The 13,801-nt window shown below is 43.1% G+C and overlaps 1 protein-coding gene across 1 annotated transcript in view; it reads right to left on the reverse strand.

The window, feature by feature from the left end:
• Positions 1–27: 27 nt before the first annotated feature.
• The window catches only part of toy (paired box 6 protein twin of eyeless), a 31,998-nt gene continuing 18,224 nt past the window's right edge, over positions 28–13,801 (reverse strand). The window contains exons 7-9 of the mRNA XM_026811196.1: positions 9,219–9,445; positions 8,195–8,451; positions 28–6,374 (exon numbers count right to left, since the gene is read on the reverse strand). Coding sequence (XP_026666997.1) covers positions 6,286–6,374; positions 8,195–8,451; positions 9,219–9,445 — 573 coding nt within the window. The 3' untranslated portion in view covers positions 28–6,285. The remainder of the gene's footprint in view (positions 6,375–8,194; positions 8,452–9,218; positions 9,446–13,801) is intronic.

Raw genomic sequence — 13,801 nt, forward strand, 5'->3', positions numbered from 1 at the left:
TACATGAAAGTATTCAGATGACTCCCGTTCTCATTAAAATGAAATAACATTTATTGAATCGAGACAGTGACACCTAACAGTGGTTCTATATCCTACTACTTACAATCTTAAAGGTAATCACAGCAACAATATTATCTCCATTATTCACAACACTTACGTAGATTACTGTCGCAATAATATATTATTCTCGTTAATAAATTTGTTAATACTCATACACTGTATTCGTTTATCGGTATTATTATTACAGATAATAAGAAAACTGCGTGACCACTTCCGCAATAATGAATCGATCTACGAAGTTCCACAGATTTCAATTGTTAAAAAATTTTCATATATTTGCATGTACAACTTATAAACAAATGTATATCAAAAATTTAGACAACGAGATATTATTCAAATATATATATAATTATTGTTTCAATTTTGTTAGTTTCTTTGAAATACAAGATAGCCTCAATCATATTCAATATACTATATAGAAAAACTATAATTTAAAAAAAAAAATGATTCTCTATCGAATTTCATGCAGAATAATTCGGAATGAGGGTACTTGATTGTTTGATTCGAAAGGCTGTAGACGCGGAAGTGCTTCACGCTTCGATCTGAACGAAGTGTATGGCCTCGAATAATCAAGGCTCTCGGCTCCGGAGGAACCGATAGTGTAGCAGATACGTGGTCGTATCCAGGAGCGATTTTTCCTAATTCGCAGCGGCTCGTTACCGTTTACAAGCCTTGCGCGTACGTTTTTGTTCTCACTTGTCTTTTTTCATTTCTTTTCATCCAAAAATATAAATTTATACTAATGTACAGTACAATTCAACGTTCGCCGTAGAAAACGTTCAAACGAATTGCGGTACACCAGCTGCGCCGGGAAACGTCGTTTCTCCTACGGAACGCAACGCGTTTTCACGTTCACGCCCTGCCGTTATAATCGTTTAAACGGCGCACCAAATCGTTAATTATCCTATTGACTGCTGACAAATTGTTAGAGCTCGTCACCTACTTAGAGAGACTTGACGCGACGCAGTTGCACAAAGTTCCTCTTCGAGAGGTAAAAGCCTGTTCTGGAGATCCAAGTCTAATTAAACGGATGCTTGTTGCGTAACACTCATATACAGATGGATTATGCTTCGGCGGAGGGAACAAAATATGGTCCAGGGAATCTTGGAACGAACAACCTCGCGACCTCTACGGATTCGTGTCAGAGTGTTCTAGCTATGAACATTGCACACAGAATAAATGATTTTGAGAAATGAGACTATTTCTCGTTAAATCGCAACAAAAATTGTTAAATATATTTAATGTTTAACCGTAACTATTTCCATCGTCCATATCTAAAGACGTATGAAGCATGCAACATTTTCTAGGACACTCTGATTAAAAAATAGGTTGTTGGAAGTCGGTGGGTCGATTCTAATCACCGATTTAGCGTTCCTCGCGTCAGGTACGAATCAACGAGCGAAAAGAAGGACGAGTTCAATCGGCTGGTTCAGAAAATGGAATGATGAGAAAAAACGGAGGCAGAAAACGAAACAAGGCCGTTTGTACATCACGTGAAACAAACGAGACCCGTTTGTCGAGTACCAACGAAAATTTCGAGTGCTTCTCACGATCGCGCTTGCGCGTCCTTCCGTCTCTTCCGCCGACTGGGACTTCCCCGTTTTTCTCTTCCTTTCGCCCGCTAATGCGATTAATTAAAAATTTTATATCGCGTAAAAAGCCTTGTCTCTGAGGTAGTGCATGTACATATATTTATCAAATTACCCTGTACCGTAATTTTTCCACTTTCGCGATACACTTTGTACGTGGATGGTGACCGAGGATGGGTGAAATTCATTTTCATTCAAACTTTGGCCCCAACGAGTTTCTCATCGTTCCACTGGCCTAGCGAGATTCGATTCACGCCGCCAACTTTCAAATAGTACAAACTTTATGATCAGATTTTCTTTACTTTACTCTCAACTAAATATATACATTCGCATATCGTAATATTAATGTTCTTTTACTCATAAGTCAATTAAAAGAACATTTTATATTATCACGATGATAAATTGGATAAGATATTCTATATCAACGTGAAACGATGGGTGCCGATTTTTCCCTGTAAAGATTCAATAGTAACTGAAACCCATCGTTGGAGTTAAGGCAACGAACAGTGAGTGAGACATATCATTCAAATGCAAAGAGAAACTAAGAAAAGCGTAGTGAATCGATCTCAAGTAATTCAATCCACCCCGAAACTTGTATCATTCGTTGTGACGTCTCCGTGTCGATCTACGAGATCCGTTCCAAGACTCTTGACGGGTGAGAAACGCATAACATGAACCGCGATACAATGTGCGGAAACAATGAGCGAGCGTAATAAATAGACTGCGGATTTTTATGCAAAATCAAATTTTTCTGATGTCAATCTAAAAAATGAAATCTAGATTGATATTCTTCTTGCTCGAAAAATAATTACGTGTATTATGCTTTGAGATTATGCACATGTTGCACATTATATGAATTACTTATGTTCTGTGCATATCCGATCTTGTCAGAAATGCATAAAGTCCGCAGTCTAATGATAAATGTAGGCTTGGGTCGCGTCTTCGAACACATTGATCGACCGCCAAAACTCTTCTCCGAATTACGAAGGTAAAGGCGGTCGGCCGTTCGTTTCCGGTTCCAAGGAAGAACATCGAATACAGATTATGGCGAAGAGGTTGCTGTCCGTGTCTGACTGTGTACGATTTCTATGAATTGGTACACGATCGAATGGCACCGTAACCGTAACGATCGCCCCTTATCTAAACATAGTATATACATAGCGTGTCGACGATTTCTCTCTAATTTATATTACAGGCTAAGAAGAGTAACAAATGCTATTTTACAACTTTTTTTATACAGATGATCGACGAGGAGGCGAGCTACAAATAGCACCGAACTGTCCGAATGAGGAAATAGTCGAGGGAGATATACGAAGTAAAACAATAGTGTTGCTCTCTCTTATAGTGATAGCAAGCTGTAAACTGATAGTATATTTAAATCCTCTAAGTAATTAGAATCTCAAATATCAAAGGAATTATTGTGAAAACATTCAATTGAGACTTATTACTGCATTAATAATTATTATTTATAGTTATTATGTATAAATTAATTTAGACTAATTTTTTGGCATGATGAAACTGCTATTTGAGGCTTCTATTTGCTAACCGACTCAAAATTACGAAAATGCGGTTACAGCTTGACGTCACTTCATATTGCTCGAGATGTATAAATCAGCCCTTCTATTTTACTGATCTTCTTATATCTTGCCCTTGACTATAAGAGACGAAGAGACAGACGATTGTTATTGATAAGCGACGCGTCCCTCGTGTTCGAAACTATGACTCTATGAATTTACTTGTCGAAGCACGTGCGAAACATGGCTCGTGTGCTTCTGTAAGCGCGTTCTCACTTATCTTATTCGTTAACCTAGGCGTACCCTAAAGGGCCTCCCGTTCGAGTGGTTTCGCGATCGGTCGACAGCGATAATCTTTCTCCCTTTACCAGCTACAGATTGGATTGTCTTAATCTAGAATCGCGTGAAGCTTGGACCAGAGGTGTAGAACGTTCGTGCCAGGGGAGGGAAATATACAACGCGCTCGTAGCACGACTTCGATTAGTCGCACGAGCAAAAGAGAGAAAGAGCGGTTCCGGAAACACGTTTCCCTTGTTTGAAACTAGTCGGAAGAGTTTAAAGCTACGGCTTGTATCCGAGGATCGTTCGCAAACTCCGTGCGAGAGATTCCCTTCTCTTAACGGAATTTGACGCGAAGACCCAAAGTTTCGTGCAAACCTTGCGGAGTTGCGTTCTGCTTGCATACGAACACGTTTTGTCAAACGATCCATCGTGATTTTTATTCAGATTATGAGTGTCACTCGGAAATTCATTTAATTAACATATAATAAATATTAAACTAGTGTGCAATTTAAGAATTTAATTTTCTTTAACTGTATGTTCAAACGTGACAAGCTTATGCTTTTCGTATTTCTAAGATTTTCGTTCACGAAAAATATTTATCACAATACGGACCTTCGAGGAAATTTCTGAGTTGAATTGTTAGCCGACGCCATATCTGCGAGCGAGCGTGATGGCCGGTCGGCGAAAAAAGCCACCCTCGAGGCAGCTATCAATCCCCGTGGCTCCCACCCTTAGAAAAGACAGCCGGCCTGGCTAGAGCCACCCCAAAGTCTCGCGAGAATATTTGCAACGGGTGCCCGCCCCTCTGCGTGTCTTCGAATCCCTCGAAATATCCGCGCGATTCGCGCGCCGGTCATGCGTACCAGTGGCATGCGTGAAAAATTCGATAAACCCTTGCCAGTCCTCGATTAAGGAACGGGAAATGGTAACGGTGAAACAGAATTCGAACCTTCGGATAAATAGAATTATGTTTAGTCAAAGCCGATCTAATCTCTAGCTGTGTCTTGAAAATTATCGACAAGTATTTGTATTATTTTCATTTCTGGGCAAGTCAGTTACAGGATTCGAGCTATCAAACGACGTATGGATTGTAGACATAAATAGTAAGAGACCTAGAAATCCAGAGTTAATGAAAATAAAAATGTTCACATTTATAAAAGAATATAAATAATTTAATTTCACGTTCACAAAACTTATTGCCACAATGGATCAATTAAAAAACGTGTTCGACGCCTTGTTGATTTCTACACTGTCGTAAATAGATGGATAATATACCCTGCGTGACCCGGGTCATGCGTATACGTCTATGACCACTAGATTAAACGCGAATCGAAGAAGAGACGATGTGCATCGGCCTCGAGTTCCGACGGATCGCGTTAGCGCGACAATTATTCATTCAACTTCCTGATTACTATCACAAGTGCTTTTTTGTAGAGATACTGACATTAGAAATCGTGTGTTAACAATTCTCGATTACTCTGAAATATCAGGTTGATATATACAATATGAAGCGTCGTTCTATTTCTCTAGTTCGAATTTTCCGGTCGTCTATCGTCTCTGTTGTTAAACTTAATGAAAAGACAAGTTCTATTCAGTCAAACAAAAATGCAACTATAAATGCAATATTAAAAAGATGTAGTGATTTTAGAGCTCACGATGATTAATAGATTTGTAGTAATTAAATTACAATGGTCTGTACAAACAATGTATTGTATTGTTCGAATGAAATTGTTATTGTACAAAAATTGCATGTGGTGTGTAAAGAAAATGAAATTTCATGTGCATCGACTTGATAATTGGTTTTTAAGGATGGTGCGGATAGATTACATGCGTTGGTTCTCTTTAGGAGGACAGTAATCGCAAATTCTGTTGCGGTGTTGTATCGTGTACTTGTTTTCCGGTGGCCGAAAGTAGCGATCAGCAGTGTCCGCTCGCTCGTTGCCGAGATTTGGCAGCCATCCAACGAGTAATTAATCGAATTAAAGCGGACCCGTTAACCTTTTATTCTCTTTTTAAACTCCTGTTGCGCCGTCCCTTAACAGGTTTCTAAACACCGTTTCCGTCCGTTCAACTCTTTCATCAAGAGTGACTTTAATAGTCTTGAGTGGATTGATACGTTTTTTAAATTCAACGAAACGAGTTCAATTACTTTACTCATTAAATTGTATATTCCATAAAGTAAAAGTTCAATTTTGTTTCCTCTTGTTACCGTGTTAAATAAAATATAAAACTTAATACAGGCCCATTTGAACAATCAATATTTAAATTAAGATACAAGAAATAAATATTTTGCAATGTAACGATGAAAACATGAAATATTACAACACAATAATTATGTTCATTAAATCATCGAACTGTGTCCATTGAATCAGGCTAAAATTTGCATGCATTACTTTCAGTTTCTGTAAAAATATAAAACAGTTTTCACATCGATGACGCCAACGTTCGTATTAAATTTATTTTACACGTGTTTCTAAACTAGCTAGAAATGAGTAATTTCACGCGTGTAGCAATCGTCGCGACTCACGCCGCGGTCGAGGCCGACGCTTCGTCGTACGCAAACGAACCGAACTAACAAAGTTTCGTCGAGTTTGTCGCGTTGACCATCTCTGCAAGAGAGCGTTCAGAGAGATTGATCGGTTCACTCACTCACTGGTGTCGGAGGTGTGCACGGGAGTGGTAGCCGGCGTGTTCGAGGCGGGCTGATGCTGCGCCGGCTGCGTCGGCAGTCCGAGGGACGCGAGCAACGGCCGGGACACTGCACCAGGGGTGGCTGTCGGTGGCGGCGGGCTCTCCTGGCCGACGAGCAAGCTCGCGGGCGGGAACCCGAAGAGCTGGGATCACTGGAGCCTCGGCCAGTAATTGCCGGTCAGGTCCGGTGTTTGAGATGGGATCTGAACGGGTACCGAGACGCCCGCCGATATCACGCCTGAAACAGGTTCAACATGTTTGCACTCTGATTAGACTCCTGTCTTCAATTGATTTGATCTACAATTGCGTTACACGCCGAGAAATTCAGTAACATGTTTCATATATCGAGGAATAATAATTATACACACTTTGTTCTTCAGTCGTAGCAATTAATATCATTGTTTAGATAAAATAATGTGCATCTGCCCACATATACATGCATACAAATATTTAAAGGAAGAACCTACTGTACCCTAACGATAGTTAAATAATTATTAACTTGAATCGTGTAATACGCAAACAGCTCAACGAAGTCAAGTCAAATCGAACTAGTCTCTTTCGCATCGCGCGTTTTAAAAAATCTCAAACGACCAATTTTCATTTGAAATCCCTACTCTGACTAACCGAAGTGGATCATGAAAAAGAAAAATACCTACTTAAGTGACGATAGAAACTACGTCGGCGCGTGTAACGAGGAGTCGGTGAAACTCGCGGCGCTCATGCACGTAAAACGATTATGATGGATAAGTTGCGGATCGTTCCGCACGTAAGAACCGAGAAACGAGGAAAACAGAGGGGGTGCGAGAAGAGTATGTACGGCCGCGGGAAGTCGGAGTTAGCGGGGAAGAGTAAGTGGAAGAACACGAAACGGGGAGAGAAAGACGAGTACGAGAGGAATGCCGCCACGTGTTCCGCAGTATTCCACCATTCTACGGCGTTCCACTCCATTCCTGTAGGTACGCCGCGCACCCCCGTGTTTCCTCCCCTTTGGGTTCGCACGTTATTGAGCGCTCGCCCAGCCGAGGCGAGACCCAACCCATCCACATCCTCTGTTCGCCCCCTGTATATCCTGAAGAGAGGAAGAGCCGACGCGATAGAGACGGTGCGAATCTGACCGAAAGGGAGGAGGAGAGAAAGATATTGGGGAGCAAGGAAGCTGGAGAGAGGGAGATAAAGAGAGAGCCGGGACCGGGAGGGTCGCACAGTTTTCGTTAAACGAGAAAGAAGGGTATGGAGGGACCGAGGGCGGCTGGAGGAAAAGTCGATGAAGAAAGAAACCAACAGGACGAGGAGGACGAGAAGGAGGAGGAGGGTAGCGGAGGGAAAGTGAGAATCGGAAAATGGAAAATTCAGCAGGCACATTGTCGATGGAAGGAGGTGGAAAACCACCGAATATCCTATCCTTCGATTCAGCCCAGTGGCGCCGCGCGAGATTTGTTTTAAAATCCTTTCGCAATTCCGTGGACGAACCGGTCCACACGCTTCGCTGCTGTAACGTTTATTTTTCTTTCCGTACATCCCACTCGGTTGTCATCCCTCATGAGGAGGTGCTATGTATATTACGTGTGAAAAGGTTCGTACGTAATCCTCGACGCTTTATTTCGCTCTCAACGCGGAGGGTACAGCTTTCGAGGAATGGCAAAAAGGAATTTCAAGAGGACGCTTATTTCATGATGGATTCTGAGGAATTCGTAAGATTTTCTGTTTTGTATCTCCGATGGATCTTCTATTTCTTCTTTTAACGATATAAAGCAAAAATCTACTTGACTCTCAAAAAGTTAGTACTTTGAAGCATGATCTCTTCTGGAACTACCCTTGAAAACTCAACCAGTCAGTCAAGAACCATCCCTCACTAACTCCATCTACTTCCTTCCGGTTCGATCATCGTTCTTGCGGGATAAATTGAACTTAAGTAACTGGGAGGCCTGGGTGACCTTGATTAACGCTAGGCGGCGTGAGGAAATTTAGGGATGGGGAAGAAGGTACTGGCGGCGCGGCGTTGGACGACCTTGAAGATTCAGCAAGAACAAACAAACAATCCTTTAAGCGAAAACTCACCAGTCGCGGTCGAGGTCGTCGGCTGGTAGGGCGCACCACCTGGTCCTGCAGGCTGTCCACCGGGCGTGGTGGGGGTTCCACCATGAGAGGTTGGTATACCGCGATGGGGTTGCGAATGCGCAGCAGTGCTGTGTGCGTGGGAGTAAGACTGCGTCAATGAGTGAAGAGGCTCGTGAAACACGTATGCCGGATATCCCTCGGCGCGTTGCTGAAGACAGCTTCCACCCATTGACCCGCCCAAGCTGCTCGACATCGAGCTGTGAACAAAGGGCCTCCGTCAAATGAAAATACGATAATCGTTGCAGATTTCCAAAAGCAAGCAATGTTACTGCTACTCGTCCAACTAACCAACCATTAGTAGTTAGTAATTAATAGTAGAAAGAATCTTAACAATTGTTCTTATAATAGTCTACAATTTATTTAATTACATCCAGCAAATATTGCTGACTCCAACAAGTATTGCAGTACATATGTATTTTTGTACTCAAAACAACATTTAGCAGTAAGCTGTTAAGAAGATTAAATTTTGACACGATCGGATATTTATTTATACAATACAATCGGTAAATCACGCGATGTCGAACGCGAAAAGTACAAGGGGATCGTTTGGAAAATTTAAATTCGTCGCTTTTGATATCCCTTATCCTGTAATCTCTGCAACAATGCAAGTCCGATATTCCATCGCTAAATCTTTACATATTCAGTTCCATTGTTATCGGGCTATGATACGTACAATACCCAAAATCAGATTTCAACTTTTATCGAAAAACCGATGACTGATAACGTTTAAAAGGACGAGCAAATTTTCACCGCGATTGAATACTTAATTTTGACTTTCTTTCACTAATCTATTTGAAAGTTGAAATGAAATTCTGTCGAGACACCACCTTTCGTCAGCGTCGTTACAAACAACTCGTCATGTTCACTCGATAGAACACGAGAGAACTCGGTCTCGTAAACAGAACGGCACCCCTGTACAAGGTTGGCGAAAACAAAGGTAAAAGAGGGTGACAGAAGTGATTACCTGTAAGTGTCGGGCATGGTAGCGATCGGCTGCGGTATCGATGAGTACATGGCGTTGAATCCGGCGTTTAAGGGTAACCGTGGCGTGGCAGGGGTCGCAGCCGGTGGCGCGGTGCTGCTTCCACCCCCGCTGCTCCCGCCGCCGACTACCTGATCGACGGCTGCTCTTCTTTGGTTCCGTAATTTCTCCTCTCGACGCCACTTCGCCCTGCGATTACTGAACCACACCTGCAACCGACGCAATGACGGTGCTTTTGTCACGATAAGGGGCGTCACTCCGCGCGATGTATTCGCATTATCCGCACCTATCCATCCTCGCGCACTCTCGCGTCTCTTCGCATTCTTTTCTGTTTCTCTCTCTCGTTCTTCCACAATTACGCGCATTTTCACTCACACTCGCACTCTTTCGCTCACTACGTTTCTCGTTCGTTCCTCGCCCTTGTCTCCGACTGTTCCCACCCCTGTCCCTTTCTCTCTCTCGCGCTTTCTCAACCCCTTTTCTCGCGACCTATTCTACGTGTCCAGCCAGCCGACAGCGTGAAATCTAGATACTTTTTCCACCTAACCATCCCGGCGTCCCAGGAGTATTCACGCACTACAGTTTGCACGAGACTCAGTTTGTTAATTGCGATTGAGCAGTTGCCAGATGGGAAATTGAGTTACTCCCGCCGCGGCGTTGAGCTGTGTTCTCTGATGTAATCTCTATGCAGCTCGTATCTCATTTCCCGCGCTTTCTTTCAGTTTGCCAGGTTTTTAGTAACGTTAGCTTTCGTAGAAACTTTTTAAAGGACTGCGTTGATGAAATTGAAAGCTCAGGAGGAAATTGCTTTTAAGTAGATGCTAATTTTGTTATAATTTCGCTTAATTCTCATAACCGCGATAAATACAATATTTGTTTAAATGAAGAGTAGATTGTAATAGCATACAACATAAGTATAGTCGATTTTTGCGTTTTTTGTATCTAATGGCGCAAAAGAAGAAACTGTATTATTGATATTTATGCCGTTGTTCCAAACGGGCATAATAATCGGTGACCTCGAACACTATCAAATCGGAGCTTAAAGGCTCTTTGTCGCGCTTCCAAGAATCTCCGATTTGGCAGATACCTCGTCGCGATAAGAGGATTCCTTCTCCCTTCGATTTCTTGCTCCCCTCAGTATCCCCAGCGCAAACAAATTCCAGATTACATCGTAATTTTTCCCTCTAATACCCCCATCATCTGGTTTCCACGTCAAAAATTTACCCTAACTGCGCTCGCCGTCCACGGGAAAAAGAAAAATTCCCGGTAACAAAAGGCTCGAGAGGAAAAACTGATGTGAATGGGAAAAATGCAGAGGAATGGAACCGAGCCCGGAATTGTTGAATTATGAAACGGGCCGATTGCTCGGCTCATTTGCAGCGGAAAAAACGCAACGAACGCGCTCTTTTCCCTTCACTCGCGACGAGCAGGCGCTTTCATTAATAGTCGACAATTGCTACGTCGGCTGTTCCGTATCGCCGACAGCCGGTTGAACGTTCGCGCGATAATGAGAATAACGATATAAAAATTCGATTGCCGGCAATGAGAGGCGCAACTTTCTCAATTATCATGCACCGCGCTAACAACGAACGGGATCGACGCCCGTTATTATTATTATTATTTTTTGCCTCTCTCTATCAACATCGATTCTGGCGTTAATTTGCGCTCATTCATTCGAGCTATCGATGAAAAATAAGGCAAACAGGAGAGTAAACAGGAAATAAAACGTTTGTACCTTTAGTTGTTTTAAATCATGGCTTTGTTGAACGCATGTGTATGAAAGAAATTGCTGCATTAGGAAATTTCTGTATTCTCATGCTGTTCTCTTTTGGGAGAGAATGAGGTAATCCATCGGTCGCCCAAGTGAGAGGGAGAGTATGCTTGGCTTTCGAACGCCCATTGCAGCCAGGAGAGTACAGGGACTACTTTGGGTCATTCGTCTTGAAGGAGAGGATGGCTGGATGATCAGCCGTTCGTCTATCCGGGAACAGTGTACAGGGAATGTCACCTGAATTCACTTTGTCTTTTTTCATGGAGAATAGAGACGGTTAGATCTATATACCATTGGTTGCAATTGAGGAGTGAGATTACGGAGGAAGATTCGCAGTTATCGTAATAGAGGAGAGTATGGTGGGTTAACCTGAGTTATTTTCAGAAGAAGAGAACGGCTGGAAGAACCGCCGCTCCGGTCACGTCGAGATTAGAGTACAAGAAGAAGCTCGGATGCTTCTATCGAACTATTATAATTAAATCGAAAACAAAAACGAAGGGAACTTGTTTTTGTAATCAGTTCAATATATCGTGGAACACATTGTCAATAAATTGATTTGTTTGTACCAAAAACCACTCCAATCCTCTCTCCCATCATAGCTTCTAGTTTTCCGGAATCCACAAACGAGATGGAATTTTATTAAGCATGTGAAAAATGCTGCTTTCGAAATTTAGATAAAAAACGGTCTGCTGAACGGTTCGGATTTAAAATTTGCGATCGCGCTGTCCGTCGCGAAATTTGATCTCGACGGTCTTCGACCGGGCGAGCGAAATAAAAAAAAAAAAAAGAAGGGGAGAAGAAAATAAATTTGGTGGTGGCAGCGACATGGCAAATCGTGTTCTAGCGAGCCACCGGCAAATATCCACCATTCGCCCGCAGCGAGGCTCCTTTCGCCCAATGCCGTCGTTCCTCGTAAACTCGTCCTACCGCGTCCCGAAAACTCGTTTGAATCGATCCATTCGGAATTCCACGAACCGGGTACACTCCGCTCCCGTCCCTCGCCGCGCGCCAAGCCGGATCTTCTACTTTGATTGGCAATGTTTAGAAGATGGCGTCCCCACGCGAATTTTAAGAAGATCCAAATTTTTTCCACAGTACGTCATGAGCCAGTTTTCGTATAAATGAAATTCTTCATTTCGTATATCTTTTTATCAGACACAATTCCTTGATATATTTCTCGTTCTTCCCAAAATATTTCGAATACGAAAAAATTTACAGGATTCTAAATTGCTTCTAGATTTTTAAATCTACCGAGAGAAAAGAAACAATCGTAGATTTACTTCATAAGAATTTATGAAGCATCCGAACGAAGAAGAAGTAATTACAAGAAATATCTTTTGAAATAAAACAGAACCAGAGATGAAAGTTTCAAAAATTCCATTCTTGGATAGCAGCATAAAAGAATTCGTTGAAAGAACTTGAAGAAAGCTCCTTAAACGTTTCACTGAAATCCTTCTACATTTTTTATCGTCGATCTACCGGCAATGCCTCAATCTGCTTTTGGTATGCTACGAACTGATGAAAGCACAGAAAGGAAAGTTCTCAACAGCATCGACAAGTTCCTTCTTCTCGTTCTAAAGAACATGGGAAGGATGGTAAACCACTTCGGCCATCGCGACGTCTCACACGGAGGATTCTCCATCGCCATAGATGATAATCGGGCAGCAGCTTTGGTGTTGCGCGACGAAACTCGTGCGACTATTCAAGGTATAGGTGGAAAAGCGAGGAACAACCAATCAGAGGGCAACCTCCCTGGGGACGCGACGTTGCCATGGTTGCGTTCGAACCCTCTTAGGCCGTCTGTGCCGGATCCCTCATGGCTCGTTCTCGTTCGGTATCGCTGGATATGCCGCGTGTCGCGTGCGATTCGTAACCATGTACCGCGGCCCATGCCATCTTACCATGCCACGCTTTCTCTTCTGAAAACACCCTCCCTCTCTTCTATTCATCTTTCTATTCCACTTTATCATCAGTTCTCGTTATTCCTTCGTTCGTTCCTCCCCGATATCAACGCTATTACGCGTTCATTCCTTTTTGGACCATTTACCTTCTTTCTCTTCCCGTTTATCTCCACCGATCTTCCATCTGCCTTCACCTTGATCATTCTCTCTTTCTCCGGTCCTCTCGGTTCCTCTCCGTTTCTCTACAACCAGATCGTCCCTCGTCTCTGTCTCTCACACGCTTCCTCCCGCTCGCTCGCTCTGCCTTTGCCTCTCGCACCGGCACTCCCGGTTTCCTGCACTTAGCAAGATCAATACCAGCCAACGAGGCTTGAAAACATGCGTCAACATGGTCTTGCACTGTTTGTACGTCCACATAACGCTCAGCGCCCGGTTACTACCACCGACGCGAAAGCCCGCCGGCCACTTCACCACCCCCTATCGTCGGGGCCAAGTGAGTGAGCGAGGGAGGTCGGCCGGATAGGCAAGAGGGTCGGACACAGGCCGAGCCAACGGCACAGCGCGCCGCGGCCAAACAATGTTCGATAAGGCTGCGTAGGTACATATTAGCTCGTATAACTGTGCGTCATCCCATGGCTCGAGCAACGATGTTATATTAATTAATTGCGATACATTTTCTCTTGATCTTGCTCTCTCCTTCTTTCCCTCTCTCGCGAGCGAGAGCTCGCTCTCTCCTCTTGCGCGTTTCTGTACTCTCGTGTTCAACGCGAATCGCATAGTGAGTAATTTAGCAACAATGGGTAACTTGATATTATTTCAAACTTGTGAGTCACTTCATGAATTTTGGACAGGTATAATATTGACATACAATTTTACGTTAGTTCTGTGTATGA

The sequence above is a fragment of the Ceratina calcarata genome, unplaced genomic scaffold (genome assembly GCF_001652005.2).
Source record: "Ceratina calcarata isolate Rehan_Ccalc_2016 unplaced genomic scaffold, ASM165200v1 scaffold203, whole genome shotgun sequence".
Taxonomy (NCBI): domain Eukaryota; kingdom Metazoa; phylum Arthropoda; class Insecta; order Hymenoptera; family Apidae; genus Ceratina; species Ceratina calcarata.